Below are 27,706 nucleotides of genomic sequence, written 5' to 3' on the forward strand. Positions count from 1 at the left end.
GTAATCGTTGTTTAAAGTAACTTTAATCAATTTTTTTCATCAACCCACGAGTGAATGGGAGTAAAAGCCTGGCTGTCGCTCATATGCAAATTGGGTACGAACTTTTTGAAGCGCCGTAAAGGCACCAGTGAGTTCCCAACCAAACAAGTCGCAGAGACAACTACCATGCTGATATTGTACCCTGCTCTCTACCCACCTTGATCTCGGAAACCCACCCTGTTCAACCTGGACACCACTCTACACCTGTCCTCTACCGACCCTGATCTCGGAAGCCCACCCTGTTCAATCCGGACACCCCTCCACACCTGCCCTCTACCCACCTTGATCTCGGAAGCCCACCCTGTTCAACCTGGACACCCCTCCACACCTGCCCTCTACCCACCTTGGTGTCGGAAGCCCACCCTGTTCAATCCGGACACCCCTCCACACCTGCCCTCTACCCACCTTGGTGTCGGAAGCCCACCCTGTTCAACCTGGACACCACTTCACCCCTGCCCTCTACCCACCCTGATCTCGGAAGCCCACCCTGTTCAACCTGGACACCACTCCACCCCTGCCCTCTACCCACCTTGATCTCGGAAGCCCACCCTGTTCAACCTGGACACCACTTCACCCTTGCCCTCTACCCACCCTGATCTCGGAAGCCCACCCTGTTCAACCTAGACACCACTCCACACCTGCCCTCTACCCACCCTGATCTCGGAAGCCCACCCTGTTCAACCTGGACACCACTCCACCCCTGCCCTCTACCCACCTTGATCTCGGAAGCCAAACCTGTTCAACCTGGACACCACTCCACCCCTGCCCTCTACCCACCTTGATCTCGGAAGCCAAACCTGTTCAACCTGGACACCACTCCACCCCTGCCCTCTACCCACCCTGATCTCGGAAGCCCACCCTGTTCAACCTAGACACCACTCCACACCTGCTCTCTACATGCCTTGATCTCGGAAGCCCACCCTGTTCAACCTAGACACCACTTCACACCTGCTCTCTACATACCTTGATCTCGGAAGCCCACCCTGTTCAACCTAGACACCACTCCACACCTGCCTTCCACCCACCTTGATCTCGGAAGCCCACCCTGTTCAACCTGGACACCCCTCCACACCTGCCCTCTACCCACCTTGGTCTCGGAAGCCAACACAGTCGAACTTGGGCACCACTCCATCCTGACAAGCCGAGTCCTCCAGACAGAAGCTGGCCTTCTGACCTTCCGCTAGCCTGTTGCCGTGCTCGTCGATCACGTCGTAGTGCGCAAAAACCTCCATACTGTGATAATGCCTAAATAATGATAATAATAATTATAAAGAACATGATGATGATATGTATGTTATTGTCGTACGTAAACTTCAGTCCTGAGGCTTGTGAAAAGTGCGGCAACTCACAGCAGTGAGCGAGTTAACATTATACATCGGCACATTCGGGACCAACTCATGTTATTCGGGACAAGCCGAATAGCGACTCGTGCCCCTCTCGTGGTTTTTTTTTGCGACTGGGTGGGCGCAAACGGACATAGTAAAAAGAATTCGTTGCGTAATGATTCACGTATATTTCCCCCATTTAATATATATTCCAGATGCTATTTAAAACACATCGGGACCGGCGGTATTTATACAGTATGATTGAACACATTTAACTGTATCTTGGGAATATTTTTAGATGTAAGACATGTCTATATAAAAAATGATGGTTTCTTCGACCGACGTCCTTGAAGTTATACGCGCATTCTGATTGGTTTGTCTTATTGTCGCACATAACATTCATCAATTGGGGGACGAGTCTTCTTGCAGGTTACGGAAAGGGGCGAGTGGTGACGAATGAGCATCGGTATATAGCGATGATAGAAACACCAGCAGCTAGTAAAACAACTTTGGTAATCATAACACTATAATTTTGATGACAATTATAACAATCGTAATCATCACGGAAGATATCATCATCATTAGATAGATTGACTAAATGCCTTCCATATAAACTTGCGTAGACCTTGTGGCCTAATGGACAAAGCGTCGGCCTCCGGAGCCGAAGATTATAGGTTCGAGTCCCATCAAGGTCGGAAATAATGGTCCACTTATTTAATTTTACGGGAACACGGGTGGCCAAGTCGTCTAAGGCGCCGCAATTCGCTGTATAGAGTTGCGTCCCTTGGGCACGCCATAAACCTATGAATGTGGGTTCGAATTCCGGTTCGCCCCGATTATGTTTCTAGGTTTGTCAGCACCATACCCGTGGTCGTGGGTTTCACCGAAGTGGTTAACGTCTGAGACCTGCATCACTTCGGGATTTCCTCCCACATTAAGCTGACACGCCGTGATATAACTGTAATACTGTTCAAAGCGGCGTTAAACCCAACTCGATCACTCACTATTTAATTTTACAGATTCTAATTTTCAAATCAAACTCTGAATCGCCGAAAAGAGAAAAAAAAACGTGGTGTTGAAATGTTTGAATGCACGAATGTAAAAACGTCAGAAGAGTAGAAATGGATAAGATTTAGTAGAAAGGCACATGTATCATTCTTTTAAACAACCTGGCATATGAAGTCTAACTCATCGCCCTATATACTGTTCAGTGCGCACGTGGTTTTAAAAACTGATGGCAAATATGGCCAGAAAACTATGGGGCCAAGGTGGGGACACTGTGACCGGCGACAACCTTCTTGCAGTCCAATGTGTTCAGTCTGGTTCTGGGGGAGAAGGATGTTTCCTTTCAGACCGTGTATAACACTTAGATACTTCTTTGTGCAATAATAACCCTCAGCTACCGGAGAACGATTCTGCCCATGTGTCGGAAAAGGTTACCGGAAGCTGCAAGGTCACGACGCATGCGCAGAAGTAGTGTTAGCGACGGAATTCGACCTAAGGCGGACATTATGATGGGTTACGACTATTGCTGGCGACACAATACGAACTGTAACATTTCAGTCGGGACATCTGGAACGCGGGCTGATCGATCTGGTGGCAATTGTGGAACGAGAACACGAGAACACACGAACACCTGTTTCTCAACACAGCTGTCCGTCCACGGCGGGAAGAGTCAACCACGGAGAGTTCAGATTTAAATTGATCATGATATTATTGACACTGTTACAGCATGGTGATTAATGAGGTTATTTATAAATTAATTATATATACCATCATCATATACATATTGTATACTCCCCAGGGAGCTGAGAATGGAAATCGCACGCTGATCCATTGATCGTGTAATGATGTAGCGGTTTGAGAAGGCTATAGGGCGTGTATCTAGCGCATTATACATGTGCACATAATTATATACGTGAGGGGGCACGGGGGGCACGGTTGTTTAAGGCAATTCACTGTGAACAGTTGCGTCTCATGGGCACGCCAGAAACCTATGATTCAGGGTTCGAATCCCGATTCGCCCGGATTATGTTTACAGCAACATACCGGTGCTCATGGGTTTCACCGAAGTGGTAAACGTCGGAGACTTGCATCATTTCGGGCTTTCCTCCCACATTAAGCTGACATAACTGGAGTGAGTGAGTGAGTGAGTGAGTATGGTTAAACGCCGCTTTTAGCAATATTCCAGCAATTTCACGGCGGGGGACACCAGAAATGGGCTTTCCATGTCGGGAATCGAACCCGTGTCTTCGGCGTGACGAGCAAACGCTTTAACCACTAGGCTACCCGACCGCCCCCGACATAACTGGAAGAATGTTAAGAGCGGCGTTAAAACCCAACTTACTCACTTACTCATATACGTAACGGCATTTAAAGATGATGCGTGAGTTTTTCATGTTGGAATCAGCAGTGCTCCATATTTACCCAGGTGGCCTGTTCAGAGCCCGATAAACCAGTGGCTGACATCATGAGCATCGACCCACTCCGGCAGGGTACAGTGACACACAATCAACTAGAACATACGCTGTGATCAACCGATTCTCAATACTCGCCATGCGAGATGAAATAGTACACACGTTCCTCTAAAAGCAGACGGGTTCCATTCCCTATATGTCTACAATGTACGAAGCCCATTGCTGTGTTCCCCGTGATGCTGTTGGAATATTGCTAAAAGCGGCGTAAAACAAAACTCAATCACTAATTCTAGCGGCTGCTCCTCATCTTCCCGAGTCAAGGGCGTTAACTGACTATAAAAAGTCCAGTTTCCACGGTCAGTCAACGCCCTTGTCCGGGAAAATGACCTTACCTGCTCTATGGAATCGGTTTCGGCAGACTGTCAAAACTGATTATTCTCTGGTGATTATTCTCTTAATACTTTGGATATTGATGCATCGCATCGTTTTGTTTCTTGTGACCTACATTTGACCTTCATGGCGCGTATTGTTGTTTCATGTGACGCTCATGTGGCATTCATGCCGTTCAACAATTATAGATCACTCAACGATATGCATCACGTGACTTACATGTGACGTTTACACCACTGAACGATATGTATATCACGTGACCTACATGTGACATTCATGCTACTCAACGATATTTATCACGTGACGTACATGTGACATTCAAACCACACAACGATATATCACGTGACCTACGTGTGACATTCATGCTACTCAACGATATTTATCTCGTGACTTACATGTGACATTTACACCACTGAACGATATATATATCACGTGACTTACATGTGACATTCATGCTACTCAACGATATTTATCACGTGACGTACATGTGACATTCAAACCACACAACGATATATCACGTGACCTACGTGTGACATTCATGCTGCTCAACGATATATATCACGTGACGTACATGTGACATTGAAACACAGAACGATATATATATCACGTGACTTACATGTGACATTCATGCTACTCAACGATATATATCACGTGACGTACATGTGACATTGAAACACAGAACGATATTTATCACGTGACTTACATGTGACATTGAAACCACAGAACGATATTTATCACGTGACTTACATGTGACATTGAAACCACAGAACGATATTTATCACGTGACTTACATGTGACATTCATGCCACTCCCACGCCGACTTGGCTCTGTATGGGCGGAAGTCCTCGAGACCCTCGTTGTGGACGACTGTTGAGAACCGCAGCAGACGTCTGTTGTGAGCGTGCCAGTCTGCAGATACAAGATGTCCTTGGTTACGCTTGTCAAACAACAGTCATGCCATTCAAACGCCTCCGCATCTCACATACTGAATAACATCAAGCCACAACATCACTGTACCACTGCCTCAGGCGAGTTGTGGGGGCACGGGTGGCCCAGTCGTTTAAGGCGCCGCGATTCGCTGTGCAGAGTTGCGTACCTTGGGCACGCCAGAAACCTATGATTGTGGGTTCGAATCCCGGTTCGCCCAAATTATGTTTCTAGGTTTGTATGCATCATACCGTGCTCGTGGGTTTCACCGAAGTGGTAAACGTCTGAGACATGCATCACTTCGGGCTTTCCTACCACATTAGTGAGTGAGTGAGTGAGTATGGTTTTACGCCGCTTTTAGCAATATTCCAGCAATATCACGGCGGGGGACACCAGAAATGGGCTTCACACATTGTACCCATGTCGGGAATCGAACCCGGGTCTTCGGCGTGACGAGCGAACGCTTGAACCACTAGGCTACCCGACCGCCCTCCTACCACATTAAGTTGACACGCCGTGATATAACTGGAATACTTTTAAAAGCGGCGCTAAACCCAACTCACTCACTCACTCAGGCGAGTTGTGTGCTTGAGCGTGTTGTTCAGTTTATTTACATTCACGTGTAGCTTTCCAGCCTCATTAAATTTGTTATGTGACTTATTCACTCCATAGATACAGATGTTGCCAAAATCACTCAACGTAATAGATTCTATTTGGACACATGTAACAGCAGATACGTTTTAATATTGACTGACTTACATAGATAATTGTACTTTTTCTTATTAAGGGGCCATGGGGTAGCCTAGTAATAGCCTAGCGTTGGGCTCGTCAAGCCGAAGACCCGGGTTTGATTCCCCACATGGGTATAATGTGTGAGGGCGGTCGGGTAGCCTAGTGGTCAAAGCGTTCGCTCGCCACGCCGAAGACCCGGGTTCGAACCCCGACATGGGTACAATGTGTGAATCCCATTTCTGGTGTCCCCCGCCGTGATATTGCTGGAATATTGCTAAAAGCGGCGTAAAACCATACTCACTCACTCACTATAATGTGTGAAGTCCATTTTCCGGTGTCTCCCGCCGTGATATTGCTTAAAACGGTGTTAAACCATACTCACTCACTCACTCACGCACTTTTTCTTATTTTTCTGACGTTTGAGGCAGGCCTCGTTTTATGGCTGATTGGCTTCCATGTCCAAAGAACGGTTCGCTGTATCATCAGCTTCTTCAATCACTCAAAATGATGCCATTCCTTTCTAAGGCTGATATGTACTTTTAACTGGCTTCCACAGGGGATATCGCTTGGGTGTGATCAAGCGATATCTCCTAGGATATATATATATCTGCAATGAAATTGCAGCCCAATGCTTTGCTGCCCATTTTGACGTCATCGTTATCATGACGTCACAACACAAGACATCACTAATATCTCTGCCTTTGAAGTGTATGTACTGTTTACACTCAAGACACTGGTTAATACTGTTTACAAACTGAAATAGTTGGTAAATAGATTTTGGATGATCAATAGAATCTCAACCTCGTGTCTTTTAATATCAAATATGTTAACACGAGTCAATAAAATGCCAGCCTCGGAGTTTAAAACTTTTATGGAATCGTGTTGATATATTTGACACGAGGGTGTGATTCTCTATGTATTCGGCGTTAATGATTTCAATTTCTTGAATGGCGTTTTAAAGAAGGTTTCTTACTTTTGCTTGTGTTTCGGACCACAGTGAACGACGTTAATGACTTCAATTTCTTAAATGGTGTTTAAAAGAAAGTTTCTTACTCATGCTTGTGTTTCGGACCACAGCGTACGACGTTAATGACTTCAATTTCTTGAATGGTGTTTAAAAGAAGGTTTCTTACTTTTGCTTGTGTTTCGGACCACAGCGTACGACGTTAATGACTTCAATGTCTTGAATGGTGTTTAAAAGAAGGTTTCTTACTTTTGCTTGTGTTTCGGACCACTGCGGCGGAGGTCGCCAGACAGTTCTCCTCCATGGCACACTGCAGGTAGTATAGGGGCCGGTCTGCCAGTCTCACAGACTCCTCCAGGATCTCAAGGTCAGGGATGAGGTCGGGTAGACCTAGGAGATAAGTCAATAAAGTATGGAGGGGCGAACATCGATGTTAATGGCTCGTGTTAAATAGGAACTACGACCAGAGCCCCGCTCCACAAAGCGACGGTAGCGTTAAGATGATCTAACTCCCATACTTGAACATAGGCTCACGACAGGTGTAGTAGATCGCTTTGTAGAACGGGACTGTGGCCTCTTGGCTGCCTCGGCTAAAATCCACACAATACGAATTTATATATTAATCGGATATGAATCGTGTATTTTTCGTATATGTCAATAGTGTATGAAAATGGCTTAGTTTTCAATGGGCAACATGTCGTGGAACATCGATCTTCTTTACTGTGGTTCAGAGCGAATGAGGAGCATTTGTGACGTTGTCAGAACATGTGGCACATGAATTGAGTGAGTGAGTTGGGTTTAACGCCGCTTTTAACAGTATTCCAGTTATATCACGGCGTGTCAGTTTAATGTGGTAGGAAAGCCGTAAGTGATGGAGGCCTCAGACGTTTACCACTTCGGTGAAACCCACGAGCACGGGTATGGTGCTGACAAACCTAGAAACATAATCGGGGCCAACCAGGATTCGAACCCACAATCATAGGTTTCTGGCGTGCCCAAGGGACGCAACTCTGCACAGCGAATCGCGTCGCCTTAGAAGACTGGGCCACCCGTGCCCCCTGTGGCACATGAAGGAGACGTGGGCAAATAGTCAAAGGCGCATCGATAACCATGGGTTCGAATCCCAGATTCGCGCTGATAATGATACTTTGCCAGCACCATGCCCTTGTTTTTCACAATTGTGGTAAACATGCAAGACCTGGAAAACTTTGGCTTTCCCCCCGCATGAAGCTAACACGCCGTGATATAACTGAAATACTGTTCAAAGCGCAGAAAAAAACTCACACACTCTGATCGGTTGCGCATATTATGATTTGACTTAACGTCGATATAAAATAAGTAGGTAGCCGAAATTATCAAACATCCTCTTGTGAACTTTTTACCACTTAATTCCAAACATATACGTAATTATATAGTCTTTGCGAACACTGAGAGTGTTGTGGCTATTCTTTTAGTTTGAAGAGTGTCGCGACTTTTCTTTACTTACGTTTGAAGAGTGTCGTGGCTTTTCTTTTACTTACGGTGAGTGCACACGATGCCAGCAACAAGATTGGGTTTGGAACATGTGACCCCGACGTCTGTCCGAATCTTCTCACACTGGTCCAGCCGCATCTCCCGTCCCTTACACTTGATCTGATAGTAGTGTTTGTCCAGGTTCTCCCCGCCGAAATAGTTCACCTGTATAATGACGTGTATATTTGCATTGGTCACACACATGGTGAACGCCGCTACACCATCAGTGTTTGTTTGTTTGTTTGTTAGTTTGTTTGTTTGTTTAACGCCGCACTCAGCAGTATTCCAGCTATATAACTGCGGTCTGTTAATCATCGAGTCTAGACCAGACAATCCAGTAATTGACATCATGAACATCGATCCACGCAATTGGGATGCGATGACATGTATCAACCAAGAAAGCGAGCCCGACCAACCGACCCGACAAGTATAGTCGCCTTTTACGGCAAGCTTGGGTTGCTGAAGACCTATTCTACCCCGGATCTTCACGTGTCAGCCTGATACGAAAGATACACCATCAGTGAGCTCTAAACAATGTTCAGTTATATTATGGCCTATCAATTTAATATGAAGGGAGCTATGTAAATCTCTCTGTAAATCTCTCTAAAGGAACCCTAAAGTCTCTAATTTCAGTAGAGCTGAATAGGTGATGGTATATGCTGCTCGATCTGATAAGGGGTTGGGAATGGAAGAAAGGTTTCGTTTTCTATAAGTATATATATGTTCTACAGTCTGTATGACAGGCCACTGGAGATATATCCTACACACGTCATCACCTGCAGTGCTTGTTTGCCGTACGTCTGACCGATCTCCCTGCACGCTACCATGGCCTCTCTGATTGACCACTTCTCCCCACAGATGGCACCCCATTCGCTGTGCTCCTCCTTGACCTCTATGCGACCTTCCCAGTCGTATCTGCCACCGACCATGCGCATGAGCAGTCCCGGTTCGGAGGAGTTGGTCTGAATGTACAGATGACACCAATTATCATATGTAAGTAATAATAATCAACAAAGGTAAAAAAAATCAATACTTATATGTTTCTAGGTTTGCTAGCACCATACCCGTGCTCGTGGGTTTCACCGAAGTGGTAAACGTCTGAGACCTTCATCACTTCGGGCTTTCCTCCCACATTAAGCTGACACGGCGTGATATAACTGGAATACTGTTAAAAGCGGCGTTAAACCCAACTCACTCTTGACTCTAAAGATAAAAAAATATTTCCCTGTAGAATAGAGCTAGCTTCAGCTGGCTAGACTTGCTTTTGTATGCGTTTCTAGATTATTATTATTTTCATAAAATAAATATATTCCACGGTCATGGTGCAGGACTAGTAGCAGTTCCCAATGAAACTATATAGATCACCTTATAAACACATTAATATTTAGAAGAATAGCTGTGCTCCTGTGCAATATTTCATCCATTGTTGTTGCATTTCACATCAACCACGACATAACTTAATAGGGTTGGGGCGCTGTTCTATAAATCTTGACCAGGGGTTACTCCCGCTGTAGTATTCTTGGAACCGTTGTACAAAGCGATCTTAGCGCTAAGGTGGTCGTTACCCCCATGCCTCAACACAGACTTAGGACAGTCGTAGCGCTAAGGTTGTTTTGTACAACGTCGCCCAGAGTAGGACTACAGCGGTGTGCACCGTACTCCTACCCTCCGCCTTAAAAAAGCATTCTGTGCATCCCTGATGCTTTATAACTGTTCCGATAAACGCAAGCCGCTTTGCGGGTTGTGTTTGTTTGTTTGTTGTTTAATGCCGCACTCATACAGCAACTATATTACAGAGGTCTCTAAAAAATCCAGTCTGGACCAGACAATCTAGTGATTGATGTTGTGAGCAATGATCCACGCCGTCTGGGACACGCAATCAAGAAAGTCAACGAGTCTGACCACCAGGGTGCCGTTGTACAAAACAACCTTAGCGCTACGACTGTCCTAAGTTTATGTTAAGGTATGGGAGTTACGATCACCTTAGCGCTAAGATCGCTTTGTACAACGGCACCCTGATCCATGGGGGGCCTCGCACGACCAGCAAATGTTGCATGATGCCTATTCTGGCCTGGTTCCACGTTGGGAGGATCACGAAATACACCCTTTCTTTGCCAAAGAGCTACATGTGTCTGCGCGGTCAAGGAAAAAAGTCGATTGCAGAATTTGCAAAGCACGTGTACCGCCAACTCGGCGTCAAAAGTAGTTTTCCAAATCTTTTCCTGCTCTTATAAAGGTGCTCACATAATTTGATGCACTTCGCGAAGTGAGACCCGTTTTGTCACAAAATAGACATATATTGATTATCGATCAGGTCATTTGACTGGATGCTGCTATTTCGTTTGAAACAAATACAAGTGACATGAGAGGTGGAAGCTGATTGGCCAATAGGAGGGACACAGAAGGGACATAACTCATAATGGTCATTGGTGGCGCTACGATCGAGCCCAGAAATTCAGCAAGGGTGGCAACCGGACTTTTACAGTAAGTTAACTCCCTTACCTCGGGAAGATGTATATCTCGTTCAGTATACTATGCGTTGCATAATACATTAAAAAAACAAGTTTGCAGCGACTCACCGATACGGCCGGCGCATCTGCCTGGAGTTGTGACTTTTGTAGAAGGCGATTGTCTCTGTCAATTAAATACTGTATGTGTTTTTTATTAGCTTGATTTTTTTTCGGCGTGATAATCTTCTTCAATGTTGTTGTTGTCGTGGCTCGAGTAGTTGTTGTCGTGGACACTGGGGTCGTTGGATGTGGACGACATACGACGCCAGCTGAATGAGTGCTCCCATAGCAGCCACGGCGCATGCGCCCCCACCCCAGGAACATGCAGTATTTCAGTTTGTCTTCATATCCGCTGCATCTCACATTTGACATCCATTTCCTGTCTGAAATGGAACGTATTTGAAACTATTGAGCACATAAATATGTCAAACTAACAGTCTAAATTTATTCAACTTTTTAAAAACAATTCTCTGCAAAAAAATTTTTAAAAGTATTTGCTAGGAGGACCCTAACTACAGAATCTGAATCTGGCATGCGAATTCCTTGCCCCCTTAAAAGTATCCTGGAATTCAAGAATGGTAGGGCTGGAACTAAATGAAGCCCACGAATAGGGACGGATCATTAGACTCTGTGTGTGTGTGTGTGTGTGTGTGTGTGTGTGTGTGTGTGTGTGTGTGTGTGTGTGTGTGTGTGTGTGTTTGGGGATGGGGGGTGGGGTGGTTGGGAATTGTTCAAAAAATGTCTGCAAAGATGGGAATTTCAAAAAATTATTTAGACTCAAAGGTTTAATTAAACATATCTGATTATACAGCTTTAGCTGAGAAAATATCCAGTCACCATACAAAACCCCACACTGACTGCACCGACTGAAAACCTTTTCTGCCTATGAGATATCGCATACGCGACAGTAAATAATTCCTAGTGTAGAGATCAACAGACCCAGGAAAACACATATCATAAGGCCATATTGAAGACGAAGACACATACTATCTTATGTGTTGGAATATTATTTGATACCATACAATAACATGACAAAGTATGATTACGAAAGCGTCTAGCCCGTAGGAATACATATCTCGGAACAAGGTAGCGACCTTGCAAACAGCTGGCCAACCACAACCACCAGAAAGTACTCAAAAGATTGCCAAGCTCGGGTGAAAATGTCTGTAAACAAACTGACTGGTCTGACAAAAGCCAGTTATAAAGTGGCACGTTTTTATCAACTAAAATGGGTCTCTTCAAACCGCGATGTGACAGAGACGCTTGGGCGGGAGGGGTATCTCTCTCTCAGTGGGATCATTCACACATTCACACATTCAGGGCGACAGCATATGGCCATTCCAATCATTACAGCAGTCATAGTGATAGTCACCTTGTCACCGATATGGTTCCCTGTCGCCAGGCTTGTCTGGAAGGCCCTTGATGAGAAGAACAGATCAGCAGACGGGAAACAAAGGGAAACAACTCTTTGGTAGGGGAGGTAACTCTTTATTCCGAAAAAGGTAGCACGGAGCGGAAGTATTATTATCCTCATGTTATAACATGTAACTTCACTCTGTGAAAATGTTTTTGATATTTTAAGCAATAAATATAGTCTCTTGATCCGTAAAAAACATCATAGGAATAGCTGACTAACAAGCCCTGTGAAAACGACTTGAATCAATTTGTTATTATTGCCAACTTCTCCCGAGCCTCCTGAATGATGAGAGGTGATGTTATGTCAAATGAAACGCTCAAATGAAAGTAGGGATGGTTACAAGCCGATTTGAAGTTGTATTCATTCTACAAGTGCCATGGTTCAGTGTGGGAGGGATAAGACAATCCATGCACAGAGAACTTGAGATATGCTTCCTAGACCTGTGAAGATCCAGGGTAGAATAGGTCTTCAGCAACCCATGCTTGCCGTAAAAACTCCTGAGTCATCAGCCAATCAAAGCAACTATCACTGGAATATTGCTCAGTGTGGAGTCAATGAACAAGCAAACAAAACAAAAAACAGCCAGTATGGCGACAATCCCAAGGAGTAATGGTCCTGATGTGAGTGAGTGTGATTTTACGCCGCGTTTAACAATATGTCTGCCCTGTGGCTGCGTGACACCATTTAGAAATCAAACATGGATCCAGTAGTATCAACACGCACACGCACACGCACACGCACACGCACACGCACACGCACGCGCACACGCACACACATATACATATACACATACACACCCACGCAACCACGCAACCACGCACGCACATTCGAACACACTGAAGTTAAGAACTCAAAAAGTGTCCCCTCCTTTCCTGAATCCGCCTTATAATTTTTTCAGTCAATCTTTGCAAAGCATTAACTGCCAACATTGATCAATGGAACCATTAGCTCGGGGGAAGAAGCATATAGCTTACAGAAAACAACACCAGGCACGTAGAAGCAATAAATCACGTTTCTTAAAATGACTAATTGCTTGTTATGACGTATGAGCCTCGTCTAACATTGGAGTCGTCAGGGAAAATAGAAAGAGAAAAAACGGGCGTATGCATTTCAAACCAAATAAGGACGAAAGTCAATAAACTAAAACTGTCGAGAAACAGTTTGACAACAAACTATTTACATAACAACTGCTCCTTGGGAAAAAAACTGAGTGTAATCCTAGCATTAACAAAACAGCTGCTCTGCTTCTACATCACGATGTCTTTGGGTAAAAATATTAGTTGCAACACGATGTGATTGACCACGTCACCGAGTATATAACACCATACTAGGGTCCCGTCTGCGGAATGTTTGGTTTTAAAACAGTAATCTTGTGGGTTTAGATGGGTGGCGTCAGCTTATCTCAACTGGCGCAGATCGTGTTGTGGGAACTCTTTACAGCGCGTTATGTAACGAGCGTGTACTGGAGCTCGGTGACATTATGCCTCAGGAATGTCTTCTAAACCTGCCGCACTTCCTGTTATCACGGGCGGTTCCGCGAGTGTTTCATTCATCGCAAGAGTTCATTCTATTTGAGTTCATTGAAACAATATACTTTTTTTAAATATTTGTACGGAAGCCAATATTTTTTCATTGAAATTTCAAGATGTTTTGTTGAAATTTCAAGATATAAACTTGAATTTTCAACTGATTGTCTTAATATTTCAAGATCATTATCTTGAAATTTCAACTAAGTATATATCTTGAAATTTCAATTATGAATCTTCAGCTGAGTTTCTTGAAAATTTCAATTGATGTATCTTTAAATTTCCAGTTGGTATCTTGAAATTTTAAGTAACATATATTTAAAAAATGACTTCCGTAATATTGGATATCTTCACGAAAGTTTTAAATGTACTTGGTTATGGTTATGATAGTGAGAGCGTTAGGGGTGGACGCCATTTTGAAAAGTATACCAGTCATATCACAGGGTGTCAGTTTCACAGAAATCGGAAGTTCTGATGACTATTAGCATACTTTGTGCTTTTTTATTAAACACCTCTCTGCATATAAACAAAACACTAGAAAAAAAGTGATCATAGAAATATTCACACACACACTTTTCCAAAAATGTATCAGTGCTTGAAGTGTAAGTAAGATGTCATAGTGGATAATTGGTTTTCCTCATTGAGTTTGCCAATATAACTAATATAGATGATAGACTTGCGAAGATCCGGGGTAGAATAGGTCTTCAGCAACCCATTCTTGCCGTAAAAGGCGGCTATGCTTGTTGTAAAAGGCAACTAACGGGATCAGGTGGTCAGGCTCGCTGACTTGTTTGATGCATGTCATCGATCCCAATTGCGGAGAGCGATGCTCATGATATCAATCACTGGATTGTCTGGTCCAGACTCGATTATTTACAGACCACCCGTCATATAGCTGGAATATTGCTGAGTGCGGCATAAAACGCCAAACCAGCCACCCAAATATAGATGATAATGCTGTTGTCGATGATGTGGCTGTAGTAACCGTTGAAGCTGATACAGCTAGAATATTGCTGACTCTGCAAACACACTATTTACTTGCTCACTTACCAACGCATGCTATGAATGAGTTGGCCGAGCTGTACTGTAGAACCTTTCCTCTCGATATTAGGAGCAGGGCGTAAAAAGGTAATGATGTTAAACCGCCTTCCGCATATAAAATAGATTTTATGTTAAAAAAATACATCGTGGCAGAAAAGAAATTTACTCTACTCCGGTTGCGAAAACGTCAAACGGCTCATTTTTAGATGTTTGAAATGTCACATTTGTCGTCGACCTGTGTAGTTTCTGCGTGTTTTTCCAGTACTTTGATACTCTCTAGATCTGTTTAGATTGTTTAAAAGTTCAGTTTTAATCTTCTGATGTTGCTACTTCACTTTTATACTTTGTTCCCCAGGAAGCCTGTTAATGCTACTTCGGCACAATTCTTTGATTCCGTCTGAAATTCCACCTACTTCCTACCAAAATGTTACCACATGGACTGCATTCCAGTTGTATTTCCGGTTTACATATTTACATGTCACCTGCTGACGTACTTTATCGTTGCGAGAGATTCATCTACGAGAACACGCATTGCTTATGTAACAGGCATACTTCAAACCGGAAGTGACTCCATGTAGTGGCGTGTTGCCACAGCTGGGGACTATCGCGCATGTATAAGAAGTCCGGTGTGTGATATTTGTCTCTCATATCACTACGCCGCGTGGGGCAAGTCACACAATGGCACGCTGGTGGAATTTCTCTGCAGAATACTTTTACTGACAATCAGTTCAGTTGACAAGCAATCATTACGCAATATTTTCAATTACATCGGAGCCAGTGGCGGACCGTTTTAAAAGTAGGCCATTTCCGCTAGAGGGCGTTGATCTAATTGAACCAGTTCATGTTTGGTAGCACACCTTTACAAATATGTCGCTTTATTTGATGGAAATGGCAAAAACAGAAAGGGTCATAACTGTCTTCATAAATCTGCGGGAATTGGGGGTGAAGACATGAAAAAGTTGGAATTTCTAACTGAACTGAAACGGACAACGAAAGAAGGAATGGGGAAGATGTATATTTATAGCTTGCAACTGTCAAGTCATAAAAAAAACCTATAGAGCCTTGTGTGACATATGAAAAAGAATTTTCTGTAAAATATTTCGTTTTATGGAAGCATAAAGGCAAAACTGATTGATTGCTTAGACAATCAAGTAACAGGAATTACTTGCTATATATATAATAAACATGTGAAGTACGCCTGAACACCTGTTCAATACATACTATGACAGTGTTTGAAACCTACTTCATCCCACAGAGTTTCTTTTTATACGGGCCCTGCCATGTCATGTACTGCTATTGCAATAAGAACATCCTGCTCTTAAACCCTTTTTTAAAAAAAGAATTATTTTAAATCCATAAAGTCGGCGTTTATTGTGAAAAACATGTTATATAGTGTTCATTCTACCATTTCTTTTTTACGTTGGCAAGATATATCAAGTGGCAAGATTGCATTTGTAATGCAGGGTTGTGTCCCTTTGTTTGTGGGATCAGCTAATTTGGGTTCCAAACCAAGATATCCCGATTATGAACATTTGTTCACCTGATTATGCCGGTGTTCATTGGACTTTTATAGAAATAACACACGTCTACGACCTACTCTACTGAAGGTGGTAGGTTAGCCTAGTGGTAAAAGCGTTCGCTCGTCACGCCGAAGACCCGGGTTCGATGTCCAATTTGCCTCAATTACTAATGCCCATTTCTGGTGTCCCTCGTCGTGATATTGTTGGAATATTGCTAAAAGCGGCGTAAAACCATACTCACTCACTCACTCATGCGTGTTCTTCAGCAACCTCCACGACGCAAATAGACGTAAAGATGTAAACCTTTCACTCCCTCACAAACTTATTTAGTTGAATAATGCTCATGGTAAGCAAACATTTGACCAAATACGTGTCTCAAGAGAAGAGAAACGTGGTACGCACTTGTTCAGGGCCCTAGAAGATATAATGTTACGCCGCAGGATTTTGTTCAGAGGTCGATAATAATGTTATTTATGATGGTGGATACTTAACCATGGCCCTATTTCGCACACGAGCTCCAGGGGGGAAAGGGTTACACCCTAATATTTTATTCAGGACTGGAAAAGAGAAAAGATTACTCATTTTTTATGCCGGGCTCGAGAAAATATAGGTTTAACGCCCTAGTATATTGGCAAGGACTAGGCAAAGAAAAGGGTACGCCCGGACGCTATGGTTAGGTTTCGAGAGGAGAAAAATGCTTTGCTCTTGTTCGGGATTAGAGAAGAAAACGGTGTTACGCCATTGTTCAAAAGTAAAAAAAGTGTCGTATGTCGAGTCTATACATAGCTCCTCGCTAACAGGGAATATAGGTACAGGTTGAAACAACACTGCCACCAACGTCTCACTGTCCCGGCCTGAAGCCGACAATAGACTGCCGTGGAGAATGTCTCGTTGACTGCTTCGAAAACATTCCAGGTCATTGACCGTGCATAAATGTGTCACCCGACCAATCCAGATTAACTACCCATGCTGCTGAGAACTATGTCACGACCGACGGAACCGTGACAAGAACCCTGGGTAACAGATACGTTATATGGCAGTGACGGACGTGACCATGCAGAACCTAAACATGGTCCAGTTACATGAGCAGACCCCCTTCTATCATGTCCCATGACAGATTAACTATGATAATATGAGTGAGTGAGTGAGTTGGGTTTAACGCCGCTTTTAACAATATTCCAGTTATATCGCGGCGTGTCAGCTTAATGTGGGAGGAAAGCCCGAAGTTATGCAGGACTCAGATGTTTACCACTTCGGTGAAACCCACGAGCACGGGTATGGTGCTGACAAACCTAGAAACATAATCGGGGCGAACCGGGATTCGAACCCACAATCATAGGTTTCTGGCATGCCCAAGGGACGCAGCTCTGCACAGCGAATCGCGGCGCCTTAAACGACTGGGCTACCCGTGCCCCCTATAACAATATGAAAGAATCGGGTGGTCTTTATATGTAATAGTATATATGTGTCTGTAAGGTGTTTTATAGAATAACTTTTAGTCTCTGAAATCTTATATTACACAATAGCCTTCTTGACTCTAAAAGTATATAAAAATTCCCTAGCTTGAAGTGGCTAGACTTGCTTTTGTATGCGTTTCTAGATTATTATTTTTCTATCAAATAAATATATTCTTAGGTCATGGTGCAGGACTAGGTGTTTTATCATGCAGTCGTATTTTTTAAGCTTTATCACGCGGAAGTAATGACGTTTGGACAAAACAAATGGTTTAGAGATTGAGCAACAAATCACTGCCAGATCACGAAAGGCAACACATCGCTTAATTTCGGTGACCCGACATATAATGATCCGTCTGGTTTCAAAGTCTGCATCATTCGTAGCCTGAATCGCACGATGATGCCGTCTCTATCTGACGTTATTTTTAGACATTGAGGAAATCCCCTAAAGTAGTTCTGTATTACTCCGCTCGATTGACAACGTACATTCGTCACCACTCGCCCCTTTCCGTAACCTGCAAGAAGACTCGCCCCCCTATCGATGAATGTAATGTGCGAAAATACGACAAACCAATCAGAATGCGCGTATGATTTCAAGGTCTTCGTCAAAGAATCCCTGAGAAATAATTGTTGATTTTACATATGTCTTGCATCTAAAAATATACCCAAGACACAGCTAAAAGGTGTTCAATCATACTAACTGTATAATTCTGCATGTCCCGATGTGCTTTAAAGTGCATCTGAAATATATATTAATATATGGGGAAATTTATGTGAACCATTACGCAACGAGCTGACAATTGGTTTAGGTGTGCCCGTTTGCGCTAAGACGGAACCCGGTTGGTTGATGCATGTCATCGATCCCAATTGCGCGGATCGGTGCTCGTGATGTCAATCGCTGGATTGTTTGGTCCAGACTCGATTATTTACAGCAAGCAGTCATGTAGTTGGAATATTGCTGAGTGTAGCGTTAAACAACAAACAAACCAAACCTGAAGAGCGGCTGTACTAAAATTCCATCGTCCTACCGTGTGTGCTAAAGGTGACAAAGAGAACAGTGTTCAATGGTTGTGGTTACAAAGAATTCCCCTCTTTCTATCTTTCTGTTACAATGAACCTACCGGACAGGTCAGTCGATCTCTCCATCTTTCGGCTGTATAGACTTTGAGTGACAGTTAATCAAGGTAGGACGTATCTGAATAAAGATACGTCAATATAGCTGTACCACCTGTACCCATATGTTTTAGACATTCGTATCACCTTCTCACCACTAACAGACTATACTCATATTCTCTTCACCTCTCTGACATACAGACAATGATTGACACGTCTACACCCACTGGGACTAAACTGGCTTGTGGCTTCCTTAACACACCGATGTTCTTTATGATATTATTATTTCCCGCCACGAGGTGGAAGGGGGATATAGCGATGGGTGTTGTCCGTCCGTCCGTCAAGTAGAACTCAAAAACCATGGCAGATATATTAACCAAACTTGTCACATATGTAGGTCTAGTGGTGAACTGGTTCCTTTTGATAGCTGGGAGTTTTGAATAAAAAAATGTTTCGAGTTTCCATGGCAACGTCTTTGACTTAGACTGAAAATGGCGGTAGTGCTCCTTTCCGGAGCAGATCTTGAAAACTTTACAATATCTCTTGCACACAACCGGATATGTCATATTGGCGGGGATATGGGTATTACATGCTTGTTTATATTTGACTAAGTCCAAGACTTTATTTAGGGGCTTGTGTAAGTGTAGGAACAGACAGACATGCAAGACATTGGCCTAAGCGGATGAGCATGTCACTGAGTTGTCATGTTGCCAGACATGTATGTGGATGGTAGCTGCAGGCTAGATTTGACTTATTCATTAGCAAAACTTTAACGATTTTCAAACATGAATAACTAGATAAACAGAATAAAACAGTAACGCCCTGATTGGAGAGCAGTAAATCAAAGTAGTGTAAACATGGAAAAATTGTAAAAGCAAACACTGTGTGTCCGGTCATATGGCAAGACTACAACCTCAGCATTCTCCGAGGCACTGATGGGAGTGTTGTGACTGACTCCCACTCAGTCCTGCCAGACTCCCTAGTGTGCCCTAGCCCGTAGGGTCTTTGACAGTTAATCTCGTTTACAAGTTCCCCATCTGGTAAAGTTACGTAAGAGTTCTCATTATATATAGAAACGCTAGACGTTCTTTGAGAAAATGTAATTGCTCCCCGCGCGGGACAGCACGTAGCTCCTGAGTTGGCGATTTTCGTCTCAGTGGGTGTAGCCGTGTCAACCATTGTCTCGTATGTGGTGCCGCCGACTAGTTGATGGCTGAGTGAGTGAGTGGGAGGGACACAAGTTGTCTTCATATGCTAGATCTCAAGTCGTCAGTGTGACGTACCACACACAAGTTGTCTTTATATGCTGGATCTCGAGTCGTCAAAGTGACGTACCACACACAAGTTGTCTTTTTATGCTTGATCTCGAGTCGTCAAGGTGACGTACCTCACACAAGTTGTCTTCATATGCTAGATCTCAAGTCGTCGGGGTGACGTACCGCACACAGGTTGTCTTCATATGCTGGCTCTCAAGTCGTCTCAATGGAGACAGGAATAGAATAGGAGATATTACATGCTGACAATTCATTTCGAGCATAGGCCCACACACGTGACCTGTTGCAGGTACAGGTCACGAATATGGCGATGCATTACCTTTGTAAAGGACTGCCTCCTTGGTCTTGTGGTAGAGCGTCCGCCCGGAGAGCGGAAGGTCCGGGGTTCCATCCCCGGCCGCGTCATACCAAAAGACTTTAAAAGATGGTACTTGTTTTTACCCTGTCTGGCGCTCGGCATTAAGGGTCTAAAACAAGGACTGGTCGGCTCGGAGTCAGTATACTGTGTCTGAGTGGGGTATTCATGTTAAACTGCGGCATGGTATCTCAGTGAGCTAGCACTATAAATCGGCATCAGTCCGGACTAGTACAAGCAGCCACACAAACACACACACGTACATGCACGTCGCTATATAAGTGCAATAATCTTGAACGCGACGTTAAACCCCATTTCACCTCACCTCTTCTTTGTAAAGGCACCAATGGGCCTTTTCCAAGTGTATTCCACAAATATATGTCATAATATGTAAGCATATTATGACAATGATGACATTGATATCCAATATCCAGGTGTCCAATAAATAAAAAACGTGAACAGATCCCTGAACATCCGTGATGACACCAGGGCCCGCTTGCACAAAGCGATCTTAGCGCTAAGATGATCTTAACTCCCATACTTTAACATAGGCTTACGATGGTCTTAGCGCTAAGATCGTTTTGTGCAAGTGGGCCCAGGTGTTCGTGAAAAGGGTAAGTATGCCCTGCTCTACCGGTAGCACCCGCCACACAAACACAAACACACACACACACACACACACACACACACACACACACACACACACACACACACACACACACACACACACACAATTTGCATAAAAATCTATGAGTTTGTTGCTTGACATCCAAAGTACCCCTGCCATGCGACAGCGACTTTTAAACAAACCAGACAATCAAGTGATGGCTATCCAGAAACACGATAGCGCGTTTAAAGATTTTGTTGAAACAAAAAACGATATGTTGACTTTAAATGAAGCCTGTACAAATGCAGATATCCTGCTTCTCACAACTAAACAAAGATTTTTTAAGAAATAAAGTAGGCAATTCGGTCATTTGCAATCTGTCCATGTTCATAACATTAAAACATTGAGAGAAACATAAGCAATGATGCTGAAGTAAAAAGGGTCATTCATGAAGTGCTGACTTGGTTGTTTGTATTCCTAGGCAAGGGTGTAGACGCTTTTGTAATATTTCCGTACGTGTGTTTAAAACAATTCCAAACAAACATCCAAGGGTGTATACCCATGGTTTTCGCGCTGACTATCATGCCGCAATTATTCTAAATTTAAAAGGGGGCGGTCGGGTAGCCTAGTGGTTGAAGCATTTTCTCGTCATGCCGAAGACCCGGGTTCGATTCCCGACATTGGTACAATGTGTGAAGCCCATTTCTGGTGTCCCCCGCCGTGATATTGCTGGAATATTGCTAAAAGCGGGGTAAAACCATACTCACTCTAAATTTAAAAGCACAGCCTAATAGAAACCATTTCAAAAACGCTGCTTCCACTGATGTGACATGGATAGACGTGTGCGGGTTTCCCTACTACACAAATCCATTGTTCATCAAGTGAGTTCGGTTTAACGTCGCTTTGAACAGTATTCCAGTCATATCACAACGCGTCAAGTCAATGTGGAGGTTTGAGAAGTCTACCACTTTGGTGAAACCCATGAGCATGGGTATGGTGCTGACAAACCTAGAAACATAATCGGGGAGAACCGGGATTCGAACCCACAATCATGGGTTTCTGGAAATCCAACAGGACGCAACTCTGAACAGCGAATTGCGGCGCTGGGCCACCTGTGCTCCCTCCTCATCAAGACATCTATCATTGATCATCTGATGTCTGTATACCCATCATCTATCTGTCCGTCTTTCCAAGCATCTCTATGTACGTACATACCTCCATTGATGGTAAGATTGGTGGAATGATGGATCCCCATTTAAGTCTCACGCCAAGCTTGTGATACAAGGAACCTATGCTATCTCGAAATATCCACAAAGCAGGCGACGAATGTCGCCACAATATCGATAATATCGATAAATAGAAACATACCTGAGTTGCGATCGTGAATGTTATATGACCATCATTAAGAAAAGACAATAATATTGAGACAGATGTTGTTGACCAGACAAATAACCTGGGCTCACTTGCACAATGCGATCTTAGCGATAAGATGATCGTAACTCCCATACTTTAACATAGGTTTACAATAGTTGTAGCGCTAATATCGCTTTGTGCAAGTGGGCCCTGTTCTTGACAGAGAAGAGGACAAGGGCAGGAGGCAGTGGAGCAGCAAAGACTTCAACTAAGGCACAAAGCCATCTTAGTGGTACAGTGACTGAAACACCGTGTTTAAAGCCGAGGAACCCGATGAGCACGCTTTATACAGCTGGTCCCAAGTTCTTGAGGATGAAAGATGGAGAGTGTCCTGTTACCATAGTGTCCTTTACCATATGCTGTCCTCATTCATATGCTGCTGGTATTACATTTGCTGCACATGTTCCTTTTGATGCATGGTGTGCACTTGCAGACCTGATGCAGTGCACTTGCAGACCTGATGCACCTATTCCTGGACTTGACCTTGAACTTATTGCATTCACAAATGCAGTCATCGTCAAGTTGATATCATCCTTCTGTCACGTAACACACAAGCGGCATATAAATAAAGATTAAGGGACCGCCCATTTGATAGTTGGGGGATGCTGTCATTTTGTATGACGACTACATATATTTTAAGCTAAAGCTGAACAAACACGTATTTGATTAGGATTGTCAGCCTTAATATTTCATCAAAAGAGCCTCTTGCAACAAAGTACTTTTTATGACAGAAAATAACAGGTTGGAGTATAAATAAGTTATGAAGCATTTTCGGGGACAATTTATTTTTTCAAGCCAAGTCGGAATTTCTTCGCACCATGTGCTTTCAGTGCTCTATTGATGTCAATGAGATTTTTGATTTTGAACATTTTCCCTCCTTGCATCTAGGCTTGTATTTGCTGCACATGGTGTGTGCAACAGAACATGCATGTTAAAGGGATGGGTGGGAACCTCCACTTGGTTCAATGGTTGTACTTTTGGACGACATTCTTTTCATTCTTACAAGTTTTTTAACGTCGTGGCTCATGGGAAACCCGCAGCCAGATTATGTTACAAGAGTGTTCGGCAAGTAATCAAAGGTTTCAAGTACCCAGAACCACCTTGTGTAACCGTTATCAATGGGTGGTTCCGCCAAGCGCTGTAAAACCACACTTGGTTTACATAAAGACAATATTATGTTTCGTAAGTAAATTTCATAACAGCTGTGTATAATTCCATCAGAAATACAGACGCGATTTTTCGTGTAGATTAAATTCTTTTCTCACTGAAGGTCCACTGATAGTATATTTTTGTCACTGTGTTAGATCGAATTTAACAATGAACATTTCAGAATAATCAAGTGAATGGGATTCTGATCCGGGTTATAATAGATCTATAGATCTGGGCACTCTATTTTTCTAAACAAGGTTGTCAGACTCCGTTTGTTTGTTTGTTTGTTTGTTGTTTAACGCCGCACTCAGCAGTTTTTGACGCGGTCTGTAAATAATCGAGTCTGGAACCGAAAACCCAGTGATTGATATTATGAGCGTCGATTCAAGCAATTGGGATAGGATGACATTTATCAACCATCTCTGACCACCCATTAGTCGCCTTTTACAACAAGCATAGTCGCCTTTTACGGCAAGCATGGGTTGCTGAAGACCTATTCAACCCCGGAGCTTCACAGGTAGTCAGACTCAGTGACTTGTTGGGCTGCGGATGATACGACAGGGTGGAATGTTGTTCATAACATCAACCACTGGTTTTGTCTCGCCCAGACTCGATTATTTACATGCCATTACTTAGATGGAATATACTCGTATATTGCTACAGAACAACAAACAAAACATTTTGACCCAAGTAATATTGAATATTTGTTATTGTATTATTTTCATATACATTTTTGGTATTGTCGGTGACTGTTCGTAGGTTTCACCAAAGTGGTAATCATCTAAGACCTGCGTAACTTCGCGCATTCCTCTCACATTAACTGACACGTCGTGATATACCTGGAATACTGCTCAATGCGGCGTTAAACCCAACTCACTCACTCACTATTGTCGGTGAGACTCTTCCTCTAATGAGCCACTAATGAAACTTGATATTATCTTATCTATAAGCACACAAAACGAAACTGGAGAATATGCATAGTTTGCATACAATGAAATCGCAGACTATGCAAATCATTTGAGTAAGTCCCTTGACATTCCAACGTTTTTCATAATGAAAAATAATCGAAAACAGGAACGTTTATAGCCGATTAATTTTCCCCGTCGACATTAATGCAAAGTGACGTGCCCAGGCGGGTCAAATCAGTTATATAACAGATCCCTCCTGCGAAATCGACAACATGTTCTTTGATAGATGTCAGGACGCACGTGGCCTCCGACATTCCGCACATTATAGAGTGGGAGTGGGCTGGTAAATAATGTGACCCACGTGGTCTTACAACGTCGCCATAGACGGCCACCTGTGACGTGACGTCATTACGTTCACTGACGGTGTTGACATAGCCAGAGACAAACGACGGCCCACGTGACCCAAGTTGGTGTGTACGTGTGAATATTGTGTTCTATATTCCGTTCGATTTTTTTATTTGAAATGTGTATCAATTTGTTTACATATTCGCTTTAACAAATCACGTCTGTTCGAATTGACTATGAGTTAATATCAAGCACGTATGTATAATGTTGCGCACATAAACTAGAACAGACAGTTTTAATTCTTAGCTTGATTGTTAACAGACTGTTCTATTCTGTTAACGCTGTTCTGGTCTGCTAAGGCTGTTCTATTGAGGTGTGCTCAGTAATGTTTCAGGTGCATAAATGTCATTCGCCTTCACGAGTACAGTAACGATGTGTTCACCATATATATTCACGTACACGAGCACTCAAAGACTGCTTTTTGTTCGCAAAAACGCTGACTCGCAATCAGCCAAATTTGGATGTTTCCAAAGTGCAGTGTGCTAAAACCACTCGAATGGATATTTAAATTAGGAGATGGACACCTACGCTCCTCTTATATAGAGTTTGCTGTAAGTCAGTTTATAGAGTTTCTGCAGATTGTTGTGTGTGATGGGTCCCTCACCCCGAAGCTGGAATATTGCCGAGTTGGGCGTCAAACAACAAACAACAATCAGACTATTTGGGTTGGAATCAGGAGTGATCAAATGCGAGTATTAATACCCCTAATGCTTTGACGTTTTAATGTTGTTGTGTTGTTGATGTTGCTAGTGGTTTAGTTGACATTGTTGCAATTTGACTATTGATGCGATTGGTATTATGTCCGGTGTTTCTTACGAAACATAATGTTTGTGGTGCATCTCATAAATACTCCGACGGGATAGGGAATAATACGTCATATTTCTTCAAAGGCTGATACCAGACAAAAACTAAATGTATATGTACATTTGGGGGGATAAATGGCAATTTATGAGTTCTAGCAAATGCAGAGAGGTACTCTGCTGTAAAGTTTGCTTAAACCCTAAAAAAAAGTCTCAATGAAAAACAAAAAAACATATGAACAAAGAAAAACATGTTTGGCTGTTTTGTATGTTGTAGTTGAATAACAAGGAAAGCGACAAAACATTTTCAATAGTCACAAAACATTTCTGCTGAAAGCAGAGTCCATTATATAAGGCGCACTGAAAGCGGTGGGGTAGGCAATGCTCATCATTCGAAATATTCAATGACTTCCTTTGAAATGTTCCTCGTATCCATATTCTTTCATAGTCCCTAACGGTTTGACCTCTTTGTGCTTAAGCTGCTGCGAGTAGTATTTGTGATATTAATAATTGGATGGTGAACAATATGTTCACAATAGGGGCAAAGATAACGTTGCTGGAAGCAGAAGGTAAAACGACATTGTAATTGATGTCGTTGACAATGATTTTAACTGGGGAGATGTTTTTGGATGACGTTAAAGCATTCAATTATTGAAATTCTTCAAACAATTCTTTAGAATTGATTGTCATTACTTAATAATAATAATCAGAAATGACCTACTTGAGCCTTTTCCGAACTGACTGCCATATGTAGCCTTGTATGCCTCCAAGAACCCAAGCTCTTTGCAGACGACATCAGCATCCTTGAAGTCCCATTCTTTGTCACAGATGGCGCCCCAAGAATGTCTGTGATAAACGAGTACTGTCCCTTCATTACTTTCGTTGCCCCCGACAATACGAACGTCGCCGTTCCTAAAGCGTGGCCCCCGTCGTCGACCCAAGGCAACACATATTGTCACCAGAAAACACACACAGGAAAATACACAGTTGTATATATTCATTTTCCTGTTGATTCAGTCCAATCTCGGGTATTTACAGTAATGGCTAACAGACGACAGTACAGAAAGCAGACGACAGTGGAGTAGCAGACGACACGTTCACGCGCGTTCTTCAACCGAACTGAGCAGACGTTTGGCTTGAGTTGGGTAGGTCTCAATGAAAAAAATCTTTTCAATGACAGTAATTACTATTTAGACACACCTCCGTTGCGTAAGCAGTTCTCTTGCCTGTTTTCATGATACGATGGTCCAGCTATTATCTCGGTTTGCTCGCCATGACATTCCTGCGACCAGTTTCCTCCCTTCACCACTCAGCAGCACACTAAATTTAGATGCCTTGCATTTGTGGTAGGCCCGCCTGCTCCCTCCGTAGTATGGGTAATACGAGAACGGATTTGCTAAGACATTCTTATACAAGAAAGTATCCAACGGTGCTCAACTGTGAGGGATGATAAACAGGTTTGTGGACCGAGACACCCAACCACGCCCTATCCTAGAAAATACATTGTTTTGAATGATGAATTCAATATTCAGAAAGGTCGGATATGGCTCTGTTTAAGACAGAATGTCGTAAAAATATAACGAGCCCCATTCATAGATTTATAGCGGAGTAGCTCAGCACCCAACTCACCAACCTACACTGGTAGTAGACTCTTGAACGGCTTTGGTATATATACTGTTACACACATTATCGTTATCGTGTTATCCCTTCCTAACAGTGCACAGCTATATATCGATATATATCATAAACAGTGAATTCCATTTACTTCGGACGGTAGCGTTCGCGCTAAAATCATCCGGTTCAACCCAGTCTTAGTCCTGCGCCATGACTGCAGATATATATATATATATATATTCCACAGTCATTTTTATTTAATAGCCAATAGCCAAGGCAAGTCCAGATCAAACT

At 43.2% G+C, this 27,706-nt stretch overlaps 1 protein-coding gene and 1 non-coding gene across 2 annotated transcripts in view; one reads left to right on the plus strand and one right to left on the minus strand.

The window, feature by feature from the left end:
- Positions 1 to 27,173, minus strand: part of LOC139452482 (lysyl oxidase homolog 2A-like) — a 31,658-nt gene extending 4,485 nt beyond the window's left edge. The window contains exons 1-7 of the mRNA XM_071233974.1: positions 26,520 to 27,173; positions 10,886 to 11,199; positions 9,083 to 9,268; positions 8,315 to 8,471; positions 7,044 to 7,184; positions 4,963 to 5,080; positions 1,127 to 1,284 (exon numbers count right to left, since the gene is read on the minus strand). Coding sequence (XP_071090075.1) covers positions 1,127 to 1,284; positions 4,963 to 5,080; positions 7,044 to 7,184; positions 8,315 to 8,471; positions 9,083 to 9,268; positions 10,886 to 11,199; positions 26,520 to 26,799 — 1,354 coding nt within the window. The 5' untranslated portion in view covers positions 26,800 to 27,173. The remainder of the gene's footprint in view (positions 1 to 1,126; positions 1,285 to 4,962; positions 5,081 to 7,043; positions 7,185 to 8,314; positions 8,472 to 9,082; positions 9,269 to 10,885; positions 11,200 to 26,519) is intronic.
- Positions 1,987 to 2,059, plus strand: Trnar-ccg (transfer RNA arginine (anticodon CCG)). The gene has a single exon. It is a non-coding gene; the product is annotated as a tRNA-Arg (tRNA).
- Positions 27,174 to 27,706: the final 533 nt, after the last annotated feature.

This window comes from Haliotis cracherodii, unplaced genomic scaffold, assembly GCF_022045235.1.
Source record: "Haliotis cracherodii isolate W230 unplaced genomic scaffold, xgHalCrac1.p SCAF_9, whole genome shotgun sequence".
NCBI lineage: Eukaryota > Metazoa > Mollusca > Gastropoda > Lepetellida > Haliotidae > Haliotis > Haliotis cracherodii.